This window comes from Apaloderma vittatum, unplaced genomic scaffold, assembly GCF_000703405.1.
Source record: "Apaloderma vittatum isolate BGI_N311 unplaced genomic scaffold, ASM70340v1 scaffold6886, whole genome shotgun sequence".
Taxonomy (NCBI): domain Eukaryota; kingdom Metazoa; phylum Chordata; class Aves; order Trogoniformes; family Trogonidae; genus Apaloderma; species Apaloderma vittatum.
In genome coordinates this window covers 7,774-23,521 of record NW_009723267.1, presented here as the reverse complement: position 1 = coordinate 23,521, position 15,748 = coordinate 7,774, and the positions used below count along the sequence as shown (strand labels likewise).

The 15,748-nt window shown below is 42.0% G+C and overlaps 1 protein-coding gene across 1 annotated transcript; it reads left to right on the top strand.

The window, feature by feature from the left end:
• The first annotated feature begins 48 nt into the window (after positions 1 to 48).
• LOC104269740 (chromosome unknown open reading frame, human C4orf32) lies at positions 49 to 12,784 on the top strand. Its single transcript, XM_009872035.1, has 3 exons — positions 49 to 275; positions 5,240 to 5,420; positions 12,539 to 12,784. The coding sequence occupies exons 1-3, from the start codon at positions 49 to 51 to the stop codon at positions 12,782 to 12,784; spliced, it is 654 nt and encodes a 217-aa protein (XP_009870337.1).
• The last annotated feature ends 2,964 nt before the right edge of the window (positions 12,785 to 15,748 follow it).

Below are 15,748 nucleotides of genomic sequence, written 5' to 3'. Positions count from 1 at the left end.
GGGCTTATGCAACCACGCAGCTGAGTTGCGTGGGGTTGCCCACGCGTGATGCTGGGGTATCGCCCTCCCCAGGGTACCCCCCTGGCCCTGCTTGTGCCCTCCGAGGCGCTTAGTCCGCCTGGAAGAGGGTGGGAGCGGGTGTACGAGGGTGGTCCCTACGCGGAACCCACGTGGGAACATCTAGCTGGAAATAATCGGGGGTGCTGCTGCCGTTCCCCGGAATCCCACGGCAGTTCAGCTCCAAGCTTTTCTTATAAAGGCTTACGCGTGTTCACGTAAATATTTTGAGCTTTCAGTCTCTTTATTTATTTATTTGTGGAACATGTTGTAGTTGAAGAAGATTATCGACTCGTTTCTTGACTTGTCCGCTTCCTTTGGGATGTGCGGGTTTATGGCGCGATGGCTGGAAGTAGGCTTTTCGCTTAGGAAATGCAAGGAGCCGTGCATGTTTCCCTATTGTTAATTGTAAAATGGCTTTCCATGCACTCTTTGTTTTGCAGACAGCATTGTCCCGGTGCTTAGACAAAGGCAGTGTTGTTAATGCACCTTTATTGATATCTCATTCAAAGAATAAAAAGAACATGACCTTTTTTCATATTCAGTACTTAAATGTAATGATCAGCTCCCAGTACTTTGAATGGTTAAGCCAGAGAAATGCACTAGCACTGATAATTGTCCGGGGCAAACGTCGCTGATGGAGTGCATCCCAAAGTAATTTCCAGAGAGTTTTGTTTAATTTGCTAATCATTTCTCTTGAAAAAAAAAAAAATCTTGTAAGTTGGTCCTGACTGCTCTCAGCCATAACTGAGTCCTTTCACCGCTAGAATAGCTTAATATTTGAAAGCATCAGGTAGCACTTGCCTGACGTTACAGCCTAAAGTAGGCCACTTCTGAAAGATGCTGATACTTGAGAATTCTCTTGGTGACCATTCAGTTAAGTTAGTGCATCTTTCTTGGACCTTTCCCTAGAAAAATGGGGCAGAGCAGGACACCCGCCCGAACACAGGGGAAGGCTGGTGAGTTACGAGAGGCACAGCAGTTCCCCTCACCGTGTCCACTAACCCTTCTGCAGGGCAGCACAGGAGGAGTGGGAAATAGTTGCTGGTTCTGGCTGCACTCTTCCCTGAAAAGAGAGCTTAAAAAGTTGCATCAGATCATCTCCGACGTTGCTGGTCTCAGACTGGTCGCAACTCCTCACCAAGGAGGGAGCTCCCTGCGGGTTACCACTGCTTCTTTCATAGTGATGAGCGGTGTGGTTCCAGGGACACTATGTGCTGAAGAGCTGCTTTCCAGTGTTGCCTGAACACATTTTTAAAATGAAGCCGGTAAAGGTACTGCTTGGGTTGCCACTGGCGCGCTTTGGCTCTTCCCACTTTTCTCAGGCACAGGTAGTGATTGTGGCCCTTCCTGACAAGTTGGAGTTAACAACGTTGGAGTAGTGTTGGGTTAGCAAGGCAGAAATTTTAAGTAGGCCATGAGGAAGAAAGAAAATCCTCCTGTTTATTGGAAATGTTTCATAGTGTGGAGTATTTTTTCTGCTTTCTTTTTTTCTTTTTTTTTTTCTCTTAATAAATCCAGATTTCTCTCAAAACAATCAGTTCCCTCTGCCCTTTCTGCTCTCACAGAAGGGTTGTTGCTGAACCCTGCAGTTCCAGCAGGCAGGAATCCTGTTTCCAGGCTGGGTCCTCACATGGAGTCCCTCGTTATCATTGTTGCTGTGTTTGCAGAAGGTGTTTGCGCTGCTAACGTGACTGCTGGTCCTCAGCCTCTTGTTTTCTCGTTTCATGTTCCCTCTTGAAGTATAAATGTGTGTGCCACCTTAGTGTCACATGCGATGCAAAATAAAGAGGTCAAAATATGCTTTGATGATGGTGTAGATTTTTACTTCTCCCAGCTAGTGTAAAGTTAAGCCTGCATACAAGTCCTTTGGCCTTTTGCAAGGTTTTTTAGGTAAGGGTCTGGGGCTGGTAATCTGGGTTTGATTTGGGTTTTTTCCTTGTTTCCTCAAAAATATACTCAGTTTGTGCAAGATCTTACCTAGTAACATAAATGCTAAAAGAATACCTTCCTGACAAGCAGGACCTAAATAATAATGTGCACACCCTTTAATATATTTTTGAGAGAGTACTCTTTAAAAAAATAAATATTTATTCAATGCCAAACACTCTGGCTTTGGTTTTATATGTTGTCAGCAAGTTTTATTGTTATGTCAGCAAGGACATACTTATGAAAGTACCAACAGGTAGGTTTTTTTAAAGATTAGAAGGATATGTAACTAAATGTTATACATAGCCTTTGGAATTCATTATTGCAATAGACTAGAATCACTGACTTCAGTGATTAGATTTAAAAGCTAAACCAGATGATGATGTGATTAATATTCTTTGTAGGTTTGCACGCAAAGGTGAAAATAATTACAGTTGCTTTAGTGTTCAAAGCACTGCGGAACCTGGCTAGTTTCTTCTGCCTCTCCTGTATTGCATTGCTGGTGTTCACGAGTGGGGTGTGAAGGCAGCGAAAGCTTCACCTGCTCCTGAAGCCATGGCAGGAGGTTGCTGCTTTGCCCTGCGAGTTCACGGTTGTTTGGGTTTTTTTCTTAACTGTTGATAGTTATTAGTCAGATGCAGTCAGATTAGTCAGATATTTTCAACATCACTAGAAGTAAGGACCTCAAATCTCCTTCCCTAACCCACTTTCTAAAATAGATCAGCCTTTGTCACGTTACTACAGTCTAAATCTCATTAATACCTGTAAATTAAACCACGAAACAAGAATAGAAAGGTGGAATGCATGCAAATGTGCAATAATAACAGGCGAGGCAAAGGTCCTGCATTACAGTAGAGTAGGAGGCGCAATGCCTCGTCCATCCACGGGGACTTGGAAGCCAAGCTGTCTTAGAGCAAAGCTCCTGAGGGCCGTGACACTGCGGCCCTCTTCTGCACCCAGAGTTGTCTGCCTGGGTGATAATGGGTTTTAGTCTCTTGTAATTTAAATTGAAGATGATGGCAAGACTCGCAGTTGCTTCAGAGAGGCCTCGTGCTGGTTCAAGATCCAAAGAATCCAAAGTGCTGTCCGACAGCTAAGCTAAAGCAAATGCTTCCAGACAACATCTAAATGCAGAGTTAATACGCAATATGTGTATTGGCAAGTGTATAAATTACCTTAGACAATCACCTTTTCATTAACCTGAGTTTGTAACCCTTTGGGATGTTTTACTATTATTCTGAATGGTGTTTTATCTCTGTAAGTGGTGTGTTTTATATTCTAACAGGTGGGTTCAGACTTAGAGGAGGTATTGCAGAAGGATTTTGGTGTTTTGCATTGAGAATTATGTTAATGAGATGTGAGTGTCTTGACTAAGTTCAACTCCTGAACTTTTTGAATAAGATTCTAATTATCACTAGTATTTCTCCGTCATGGAAAGAAACAACAGAAACAAAACTAGAAGATAATATCAACAGCCTTGTGGTATCCCTCATGTAGATGTTTTGTTGTTTATTGGGCTGTAGGATGGATGTGTGCCTGGAACGGTACAATTTCAGTCATAAGTCAGCAAAGGCCAAAAATGTTTTTAATTAAAGTTGTACGTGCAGAAACTGCGGCACATAAGGTTAGAAACCTATTTCTAATTTATTCCACACTGAAATAATCTGAAAATTGTAGGTTTCTCCTGCTTGAAGTTTTGTGAATTTGTTTCCGAACCAAAAATAGCAATACCTGACAGAGAGGGTTTAATCTCATATTTATTTTGGCTATACAAATTTAACTCTCCTGCATAGGCTCATGGCCACGAAATAATACATGATAATAACTTTCTGAAAAGCATTAGTGGGTTTTCTGAAGCTTGACAGCATTTGAAGAAAAAAAAACCCTTCAGACATACCTGTAGCACCTACAATAGATAGGATATCTCTACTTGGATAATGTGAAGATCCCATTTTATTAAAGAAAATAATTATTCTGGGGGTAGAAGCGAATAGAAATTTTTCCTTAAAAGGCAAAATGAACAGCTGTTGTTTTTCAGCAATCCAGTACATCAGTACCATACTGAATGTAGGGTGGATTGCAAGCTTTTTCACTGGGTCGAGCTGTCCGGTTTTAGAGTGGGAACCTCGATAAACAAAATCCTATGAAAATTAAGTGTTGCAGGTGTAAGGAAAAGATGGATTAGAAATTGCTTTTGATCTAGTCTCTGTATAAAATTGCAGCATGGGTGGGATCCAGTTACTGGGACAGTAGTAGGAGCATAAGGATCAGCATAAACAGCAGCCTGAGGTGGGGGAGAGGCAGCAGGTGGGTTTCTTCTCCCTCGGATCCTCCTGTGCTGGACTCTTGTCCATGACACTTTCTCATCTGGTGCCGTGTTAGAAGGGAAACTTCCCCCTGAAATTTTGGGGCTCAAACACAGTTTTTTGAGGGAAGCCTTTATTGTTCTTGAAGCTTTCTCTGGTCTGCACGCACACAAGTTCAGTATCTGGAAAAGCCTTTTCGTCTCCTTAACACAAAACCACTCTTGGTATTTCAAAGTTTATTCCAGTAATTGTTGATCCTAAACTTGACTTGCTGTAAAAGCTGACTAAAGGGAATCCTAGTACGGTTCCTTTTCACATATGTTGTTGCTTGTTTCTATAGAAACATCTTGTTTCTATTTCAGACATGGAGTCTGTATTCTTGCTGTGAAATGAATGTTAACCCAATCTCTGTTTTGCAACTTTTTATTTAAATTTCCTCTGTCGCCTTTTTTGGTAGCTATTTTAAAGTACTCTTGGTATTTTTTTCTTATGTTTGCTTTTTTCCTCTAGAAGAACAAGTTACACTTAGTTTTTCTGTCTCGTTTTTCATCTGAAAGTGAGATATGATTTTCTTTTGTCCTTTCCTAATCTGTTGATATTTTCATATTTAAATATCAGATTAAAATTTGCCTAGATAAATTAATCTTTTTTTTCTTTCCAGACAGTTGAAATTAATTTTGTTGACCTAATAGTCTGTTGGCTGAGCATCAAAATCTTCTTACTGCTTACATTTACAAGGCCAAACACTAATCATTAGTTTCATACTAGCGAAGGAACCCCCTTCTTTTCCTGAAGAAGAAGAAACATGTCCCGTAAAATTATTTGCCCTTCTTGGGCAGATTTCACTTTCTTCTAATTTAACATAAGAAATCATTGTAAGAATCAGAAAAGTCCTGGTCGTATGCCAGGCGTTACTAGGAATTAAACTGTGTCTTGCCTGTGCACAGGAGTAGGAAGCAGGAAGCCTGTGCCCGGCTGTCTCGTGCCTCGCCGCATTTCGTGCTGGTGCCCTGCGATGGGGCAAGCCTGCGCTTTGGAGAAAGAGGTGGCCACGACCTGGGAACTTGCCCTTGGCTGCAGATCTCCAAAGCTTCTCCGTGGCAATACGCTGGGCAGTCGGATGGCCAGGTAGTGGCAAGATGGGGTAATTTGTTCCTCCAGGACTTAGGTTGCTGGCTGTCCAACGATCAGATATCCCTAGCTGAGTGTTGGCTGGTATGTGTCCCCATCTGCACCCAACAGAAGTTGGTCTCTTATTTTGGAGGGGAGTGAGCTTGTGGTTTCCTCTGTCCCGATCTCTGTCATGTGCTCGCTTTGTTCTCCTATTTTTCTGTAAGATTGAGCGTGAAGTGTTTTTGGTTTTGGTTTGCATTGTCTAAAAGAGAGATGACTTTGTGATGCTTTCTGTTCTGAATGTTAGTGTTCCAGCTTTCAGAAGTATAGGAGTATTTTTCAGTAAGGCTGTTCCTAAAGTCTCATCTCGATGGCTTTTTTGACATCTAAGTGTCTACAGGCTTCAGCTATCAGACACACCACCTGTTCCCTGAAGTAAAAATAACCATGACTGGAGTAAAATAGATAGTGAGCAGTAAAATACTGCAGAGGAAACTCTTTACTTGAAAAAAACGGAAAATGTGCAGGTGGAGATAAAAAAAGATATCCCTGTTTTTCTTTAATATGCTTTTTTTTAATGTCTCCGATCCGTATTTGCTGCTAAACACGAAAGGGTCTTCTTTTCTATCTAATGTGGAAATAAATCTCTTAAATATGCCATCTCTTTTTCTTTCTTTTTTTCACTTTAAATGTGACCAGTTGTGATCTGAGGTGTGTTACAAACAATTTGAAGATACTGCTACTTTTCTATGTTGGAGATGTACTTTGTGGATAGCTTTTTCCTGTTTCCCTCTTTCTTCACACCACAGCACTTTCTCAGTGGTAAAATCACAAGCTTTTACATGCAGACCAGTTATTTTCCCAATCCGTTGGGCTTTTCTCCTCCATTGCTGGAATTCTCGTTTGTTCAATACTCTTTTGGGCAGCTGATGCAAGAAAAGAGAAACTCAGACTTGTACTCAGCCTGGTGCAGTTGTCAAGTTGAGCGTGGTATGGAAATTTGAGTTGTCTGAGCGACAGGAGGCTGTTGGGGTTTCTTCAGTTCCTTAGTCATGAAAAATAGGAAAAGGGATGTTCTTTAGTTTGTTTTGAAAAATCTTGTACCTTCAGAATAGTTGAATGGATTTTATTATTATCATTTGAAAAAAAAAATATAATCCTGAATCTTTGTGGGGCAGATTCCGTATGTTTATCCACTCCCTCCTCCCACAGAATGAAGACTGTTGAACTTCATCCAGTTATTTCACTCAAGTCAGTTACTTTTTTTTTTTATTATTTGTTTCACACAGACATGCACAAAAGAATCCCAAACAAAACAAAACGTCTCAAGATCCTTGGTCCAGAGTTTTCAACGCTTAGCCTAAACTGCTGCTTCAGCAGATGAAATGCCTGGAAACCCAGACTGCAACTGCACCTATTCTCCTCACAGCTAGTGCAGAGGTGAGGTTACAGGACTGAGGATCGATGCAGTCACTTTGGAGTCATTCAGTTTGAGAGACAACAACTCATCCAGCCCACTGCTCCTTTTCTGGTGACCCTGTATCACCTCACCATCCTTCCAGCCTTGTGGTAGAGGGGAATGTGAAGAAGCAGGGTTGTCTGTCTTCTACAAGGCATCAGCTGCAGAAGCTTGGGTCTCTCCTTTCAAACCACTTTATTTCTCCCAGGGATGAGCCCTGGGAGACTTGAGTTTCTCTGGAGGGGGGGTGGGGTGGCAACCTGGAGCACACGGAGGTTCACCTGTGCTTAGATGTTGCGGTAGCTTGTCACATGTGATCTGCGTGTGGCCGCCAAATCCACCGTGTCCAGCAAATGTGGGGTGCCCTGAGCGTGGGCGCCGGGCTCCATTGCTTGCTGAGGAAAGTGCTGCAGCCGCACCCATAACATGGAGAGGAGCTGCAGGACTTCCAGGCAGAGCTTGTTGGCCATGCTGTGTTAAGACATCTAGTCTTTGTGTAAGGACACTGTTGAGCCTGTCCTGCAGTGAGCTAGCATTGCTGATACCAGAAAAAAAAAAATTCTAAACCTGTTCTTCCGTGCTCTCTTTAGTAAGCCACAAGAAAATCATAGAATCATAAAATAGCTTTTTGAGTGTACTGGGTAGGTTTATGTCACCTTCAGATCCATTTGTATTCTGCATCCTCCAAGGGTTTGGCAAAGTTATTTTGTAGGAGCCTATGCTCCCAGCACTTTGAGGGGAAAGACCTTGAACTGGCTACATTATACTTAGGAGATACAGAGCGGGATCAGTCTTACATGATTGTGAAAAGTTCAGTGGTAACTTTAACCTTCTTTCCTAGTCAGTGGAATGTGAGTCATGGCAAAGATGGTTTCTTTGGTGAGGAGTATGTTTTGGTGGGATCTCATGTTTCTCTGCATGGTCAAAACACCCTTGATGGGAAAAGGGTAAGCAGGAAAAAGTTCCTCTTGCCAGACCGATGTGGAGTGGCCTCTGCTCACGACTTACCATATGCTTTCCTGAATTTAGGCAGTAGTGAGTTTGAGTGAAGGTGGTGGAAGTATGCCATAAGCAAGGGTAGTTAGTGGTCAGAACACACGTAATTGTGTGTTATGTTGATGATGAACATAACTGGTAAAGCCACAGCCGGATGTATTTTGGCTTCAGTAGGCTGAGCTGACTTTACCTTCTCTGTTGTTTTAAGCTAGTCTGGGAAAACATTCACTTACATGGGAGACTTTTTTTCAGAATCACTTAAGGGATGTAGGAGCACCAGCTGTGCTACAAGTGGAAGAACTTGTTCTTGGTCTCTCCTCTGCAACCTCCTTGGAAACTTTCATACTGCTAAAAGGTCCGTCTACGGCATCCTGCATCTGAGAGGGCACATGTTTCTCCTTAAAGCATCCAAGCCCCTAAGCCAGTTGACCATAAAGGCTGGGTAAATTTGTTTACAGAATTTCCATAGTGAAGTTTTTCCGAGTCTCTATCTTCCCGTTCTGACTTTCTGCCCATAAACAGTGGGAGACAGCAGACAACAGCCTTGCTGATGGAAATATGCCATTTTGGATAGAGAGGGAAATTTTGTAACACTAAGCATATTGAAAGACAAGAGAAAATGGGTACTGCAGTAGCCTTGGGAAGAACATTGTTTGTGCATATGTGCTGAGCCATATGTGCTGAGCCCCTTCTGTTCCATATCGTAACTCTTATTTTTAATTTTAGGGAATTTAAAGTTGAGAATAGAAACAAAATATGAAATGGAGAATGGAGCTCTGCAACTAGCTCTGGAGTCCTCAGTGCAAGAAAGATCATGGACCTGTCAGAGCAAGTCCAAAGGAGGGACTCAAAAATGAGCACCTCTCCTATGAGGACAGGTTGAGAGAGGTGGCTCATCCTGGAGAAGAGAAGGCTCCAGGGAGATCTTATAGAGGCCTCCCAGTACCTGAAGGAGGCTTGTAAGAAAGATGGGGACAGACATTTTAGTAGGGCCTGTTGTGATAGGACAAGGAGTAATGGTTTTAAACTAAAAGAGGAGAGGTTCAGACTAAATATGTGGAAGAAATTTTTTATTATTAGGATGGTGAAACACTGGAACAGGTTGTCCAGAGAGGTGGTAGAAGCCCTGTCCCAGGAAACGTTCAGGGCCAGGTTGGACGTGGCTCTCAGCAGCCTGATCTAGTGGAAGATGTCCCTGCTTATGGCAGAGGGGTTAGAACTAGATGATCTTTAAGTTCCCTTCCAACACAAACTCTTCTAGGAAATATTTTTAATGAAAAAAATTTATTACACTATATTAAGCGTTTAAGGAATATAAAATGAAATTGAGGCAATGAAATAATATACAATGTTTGTACATTTGTGTAAAGAATCTGCTAGCGTAATTTGGTTTAAGGGCATTGATCCAAGTATGTCTAAAATAAAATCACCTAGAAGTAAAATTACTTTAAATTACAGTTAGGTGTAATTCATTACAGCGATTTGATAACAAACATTAAGTTAGGAAACACATGCAGTCAGCATTTCTAGTATGTTCTTTTTTAGCTTCATTCACACAGGAAAGCCCCATTCTCCTTTCTCCTTCGAGAATAATCCTGTGTATGCCTTTCAGCCATTTGGAGGAAGGAAGGGAGAGAAGTTGGGGAGACAGTGCTGCTGTTCCTGCCTTTTCAGCAGATATTTTGGGCACGTATCCACCTGTATCCATCTAGATCTCTGGCTGCACTTCTGCTCTGCTGGCCCCTCTGAATTTCCTCATCGCTCCTGTCTTTCAAAGAGTGAGGAAAGGCAAACCAGTTACTGTAGATGAAGCAGACTTCTCTTACGTTCCCTTCTGCGTTGTGGCAAGTGAAGCCTGGGGGTGCCCCTTGCACAGAGGGTGCTGGCTGTGAAGCAGAGAAGCAGCTGCCAGGAAAGGATGCTTTCTCTGGGGCTGGTGCAGGTGAAGAAGTTCCCTCTGCTCCCTCTTGATACACAGAAAAGAATTCTTAAAAGTTATAAAGCCAAGGTTGGGTTATCGATTTTAAAACTGTCAACTTTGAAACAGAAACTTTTTCTGCTGTTAAATGAGGAAGCTCTGTTTTGGCGGGAGCGGGTCTGCTCGGAAGGGGTGCGTTTCTCTGTCAGCATTTTTCTGTTACGGTGCTCTCTGGCTGGCTTCAGGCTGATTCAGTGAGATTTAGTATGAAAATAGTCCTGTGGAAATTAAGAGTCAGCTGGGAACTGTGTGCTTGCTGAAGACAGCCAATTTCTAAAAATGTTTAGAAAAGTACTTTGGGGAAGAAAAAAAAAGGAAAGAAGTATTTGGTTCTAAGGATATAGTTTGAGAGCTACTGGCACATGTGTGAGACTGTAGGTGAGATAACTTCTAGCTGCAATGTTAAGACTTATTTAGTATTTTTTAGGTATTTGGAGTATTTTAACATTACTAGTGTTTGCCCTAATGGTTCTATTTTAGCTACACCTCTAAAGAAATATATTTGTCCAGCATGTGAAATACTATGCAGCAGTAAAGAAGAATATGCCATTTGCATTTTACTGCCTATCATGTGTTTTCAGATTCACCTTTTTTTTTTCTTTTTGCTGAGTTGCCTGAAGCAAAACATTCTCTTTCTGAATTAACTGAAGCAGACTTTGAAGTCTTGAGAATTTCCATGACCATTCTGAAAGGTTTTGTAAGCTCTTGAAAATATTTGGAAAAATAACTTTGACACTTGTTTTGCAATTAAACATGCATTTGTCAGTCTCCATGCCTAGAAGCCTGCTTTGCATAATTGCTTTAAAAATTCATTAATCTACCCTTCTTTAATAAAATAAACATATTTTCCCTTCCCAGCATGTCCTTTCTCTTTTTCCTAGGTGTTGTGGTTGGTGTACCACTTAGGCTAACACTTGTTCATCTCTCTGTGCTTTTTGGGAACAGAGAGAGGGGAGCTCTTATAATGGTGGTGTGTTCCTGGGATGGCAAGCCCCATGCCCTGCTGGGTCTGCAGGGCCTCACAACAGGCTCTGCCTTTCTCAGAGATACTAATAAAGCACAATTAAAACCAAAATGCTGAAAAGTGGGGTTTCCATATCCAGTGAGGGGCTGGAAACAGCCTGGGCCTGAGAAGCAGGCTGAAGAGACACAAGGCAGTGGCTGTCAATATGTAACCTCTGGTACTGCAGTTCTCCGTATTTCAGGCTCTTCTGTAGAACCACAGAAAAAATTGAACACCACGTTCATTGCTATTGAGGCTTCCTGCACCCCTCCCTTTCTTGAATTTATTACTGAAGCTTAAAATAAAATCCTTATGAATAAGTAAATAAAAAAATACGCAAGCACATGCAGCCAAGGGGCTGTAGGGGTTTTGTTGGAGGGGGTTCAGTAGCAGCTGTGGTGCTTTACCCAGCCTTCATGCAGTTAGAAGGTCCTGCATCGTGGCCTGAAATCTGACCTAGAAAGTACTGTCTTCCTTTGGTCTTTGCTGGATGGTTTTCTGTGGGAATGGGAATTCACCTTATTACTTGCTCTCTAATGGAGAGTCTGGCGCCAGTGCAGGAGAAAATCTCTGATTCTCTACTGAGACCCTGTTTTTTTAATCAGGGACGCAGAACAGCTTTCATCCTTGAAGACAGAACTAAAGATAAATGCATTCTTTGAATCCAGGAGTAGGCTAATTGCATGTAGAGTTTGCAGGCAATTTGTTGGACCTATTGATCAGCTGACTGAAATATTGATGAGTACGTGCTGTGTGTGTTTTCATTGCTGCCTAATGGAAGGATTCAAAGACTCATGTTCATCATCTTGAAAGCATGTTTGCCCTGTCATACCCAAACACAAGGCAATAAGGTTTTGTGTCTCTGGACCCCGGGGAAGGTGAGATAGGATTTCAAGCCCTAATCTGGTTACAATTTACACGTTGAAACAGTTGCATGTTTTCTGCAGTGGTATTGAAACATGTCTTCATCTAAAGATGTGCTTCTGGCTTCCTGTGTGTTTGACCATCATTTTTCTTTTTGGGAAAAGTGCAGAACTTGTTTCCCTTCCCCTTTGCTTCACAGTACTACCAGTTTGTATCTATGTGGTCCTTGGGTCTATCTTCCTCTACTTGACTTTGGCAGCTGTCTGTGCCAGCACTGGGATGGATGGTTGCCACCTGCCTTGTCGAATCCAGTACCCCACTTTCATTGGTGTAGTAGCCCAGCAGTTCCCTGTGCTTTGGTATGAAATACTTCGTGGTTCATGCTTAGTAGTTTTATATCCTTCCTGTGGTTTTGAAGATATTCTGGAAATAATTTAGAACAAATCTACTTCAGTTAGATGCCCTCCCTGAAATTATAGGCATCTAATTCCGTTTTGGTTGTCCTGAAATCCATGTTGCACGGACAGGTAAAAACGCGTGACCTGCAGGAGAGCTTTACCCCTAAGGAGTGGCATCTGGAGGGCAGACAGGCTATCATGTGTTCAGAGTATCACTTCAGATGTCCCAAATTTGGACGAGTGAGCATCATCCTTAACGTTGTACTGAAGTCACAAGCTATGTAACATTTTCAGTTGCTCGATTTAAGGAGTAGCTTTATTTCATGTATATCTTACTTTCATGCATTCACATAGAAACAGCTGAGACTTGTTCAGAATCGCGGTAGCAAGAACTGATTGTACAACATATTTCCTAATTTTGTATTCTGTCCACAGGTCCAGCAAGAACAAAGAAACCACACCGCAGAACCTGTAATAGATGACTATAAAAAGATGGGGACTCTCTTTGGCGAGCTAAACAAAAGCCTTATCAGAATAGGCTTCACAAGGATGTACTTCGGAGAACGGATAGTAGAACCTGTAATAATTATATTCTTCTGGGTTATGCTCTGGTTCCTTGGCCTGCAAGCTCTTGGACTGGTTGCTGTTCTGTGCCTTGTCATTATTTATGTACAGCAGTAATGTTTTATAGATGCTGTTCAGGTTACGTATTTCAACACTGTCACTATGTCAGTGGAATTATGTGCTTAAGTAAATGGGCAGCATATCAAAAGCTGCAATGCTTCAAATTGCATTTTGCTGAACTTCCAGCATTTGGGACGAGGGACACTAAAAGTGTGTGTTTTAAACAGAGTCAGCAGTGCCCTACTACATCTTTGAAGGGCAAAAAAAGGAGATGTTTGTAATATTATGGTGTCCGATGTACTGTTTTCTGCAATCTTGGGGCCTTAGTCCAAGGACTGGCTTTTTGTTCCTCACCCAATGTTCTGGCTTTGTATAGTGAAAATTTTCTGTCTGGTTTTAAGAGGACCCTTGATGTGAGTGTCCTGTTTCACTGTTGGGGGGAGCCGTGCTTGTGTGCTGTTCGCTCCCTGAGTCTGCGTAATTTTCTGGGTTTTTTTTATGAAGAGCTAAATTAGCACAAGGGAGGTTTGCTAACAAATCTACAATGACAAACATTCATAAGGTGAACACAACTTCCCAACACAAAATCAGCTTTGGTTATTGTAGTTTATAGCAAGCTTTCCCCCAGGAAACAAGCTGTGCCAGCAAAATGCCTTTATACTAGTATTAATGATTTCACACAAGGCTTCAGCTGTTGTTTAGGAGGTATCACAGTCTTAATGTTGTCCAGATGATCTAACATAGCTCTGCCTTGGTTTTGGAAATGTGCTCAGCTCCTGCTGCTATTTTTCTTTCTTTTTTTTTTTTTTTTATTTTAAATACTTTCTCCTTCTCCCAGCCCTCGTTCTGAAGACACATATTTGGATAATTCATGAATTTTGTAGGTAGTTACAGCTGCAGTATTGGAGAGTTGCCATTCCAGATGGCAATGCTAGAATGTTGGCTGCTTCCTCTGGGTCGTGTGTGAAGGGTCTGAACAACTAGACTGATAGCACTCCAGATCTCTTAACGCTTCCCTGATTTGCTGCAGTGTGGACCCAGCACAAGCAAGAAGTTTTGTGTACATAAGCGAATCAGACCTGTTTCCTCATGCAAGGCAAGAACATGGTTGAAATTAGGCAGTTGTTTTATTTAGTAGTATTAACTGATTCATCTCCACACTAGGCAAAAAGCCCTGTGTGTCTATAGGGGCATGCCGTCAGCGCTACACATTGGAGAATAGTATGTATGCGTTCAAGAGTAGTTGCAAAATTCACTCTGGCTCCCCAGGAGCCACACCAGGGGTATATTGAATATTTCCAAGTTGAAGGTGCTCATTTAAAGAAAAAATAGTAAAATGAGACAGAATTTTTACTAAATAGTCTACCAATTTAACATTTGCTATATGTTACTTTTAGTAAGAAACCTAATTGGAAAATTGACTTCATCTGTGGTTAGAGTGAAACTAGGCATTTCCTTAAAAGAAATGTAAAATAAGATGTTGAGTAGTTTTCTGTAAATTTCACCTTTTGGAGTTACTTGTTCCTAACCATTCTAACACTAGCAGAGATCAACAGTAGATTAGTTTAAAATGCTGTCTTATCCAGAGACATTTGAAGGTAAGGTGAGCTTCTCTATGGTCCCAGTTCTGCAACTGGATTCTCAAGGCTGATTTTATGCCTACGTGGATCATGTTGTGGATGCCCCCTCCTTGGAAGTGTCCAAGGCCAGACTGGACGAGTCTTTGAGCAGCCTGGTCTAGTGGGTGGTGCCCCTGCCCGTGGCAGGGGGGTTGGAACTAGGTGATCTTGAAGGGCCCTTCCAACCCAAACCATTGTACGATTCTATGTTGGTTGCTGGGCTTTATTTCCAGGATCCAGTCTTCTGTGTTAGTGAAATGATAGTTATGTAGGGCAGTGAACATGAAGGCCCAGCTCCTTTGAAGTCTTTATGTGCTTAAATGTCATCTGTAGATGTCTCTGTGCTTTTCTGATGAATATGTAGTTACCTTCCGAGGAGCCAGGTCTCCTCTCCAGATTTTGAGATGACCTTGACTGTAGATCACAGGGGCTCTGCTGAGCTGGCAGGACTGCAGGGGAGTGGGGTGGAGGGCCAGCTGTGTGTTTAGATGGCAACCTGAGTCAATTGGCACCTAGTTAAATAGTTACGCTGGTGGCAGGTAAATGTTTGGCAACAGCAGGTGATCCTGGCTACAGGGATTTGTTCTTCACGGCTTTAAGTTCCAAAGCAAACAGCAAGTACAGGCTGAGCTCAGAGAGGAGCTCTGTACTCACAAGTGCCTAGGGGTAAACTTTGGTTTTCTTTCAGATCCCTTAGAAAGCAGAACATCTGTTTATACCTGTGCATATTTGTATAGTGGTGGGTTTATGTGTATTCTTCTCCCATATAAGGGCTGTATTACAAATCATCTTGTTATTGGGGGAAAAAAAATAAATCCTTCCTTTCCTCCCACAGTCAAGTTACTCTTCAGAGCATCTCATCCAGTTCCTCTTATTCTGTGGAAAAAATTGTCTCTGCAGTATCCTTGTTGCAGTAGTACTCTTGTGTAACGACACTGTGCTGTGAGATGGTGTGTAGTATTTCCTTGAGGTGGAGATTTTACTCTGTACATAAGAAATGGGGAACAATGAACCAAGGGTGTGACTGACAGGTTTATTGAGGGCACTGTTTGTATGCATATAAGCCTTTAGTACCTGCGTAACTGTGACTGTTTCGCTCATGAAGTCATTTCAGTTGTTCTTTCGATGTTCATGGTTGTATACGTGTACTTTTAGGGAAAGGTAGCTTTTGGATTAGGAGTTTTAAAGTTAATGGTTTATGTATTTTTTCTTAAGGGTAACTTACTCTGTCTTGTCCTTCATAGAAGTGTTTAATTTTTAAAAATGTGGAAATAAAAGCCCTCCCAATGGAGCTAGGTTGACTGACAATGAAGAAGGAAAATCTGGTATTGCATGGAAGATACCCCTCACCTGTTGGGTTTCATACATTCCATTGTATATAAGAATTTGCATTGAGTCTCTG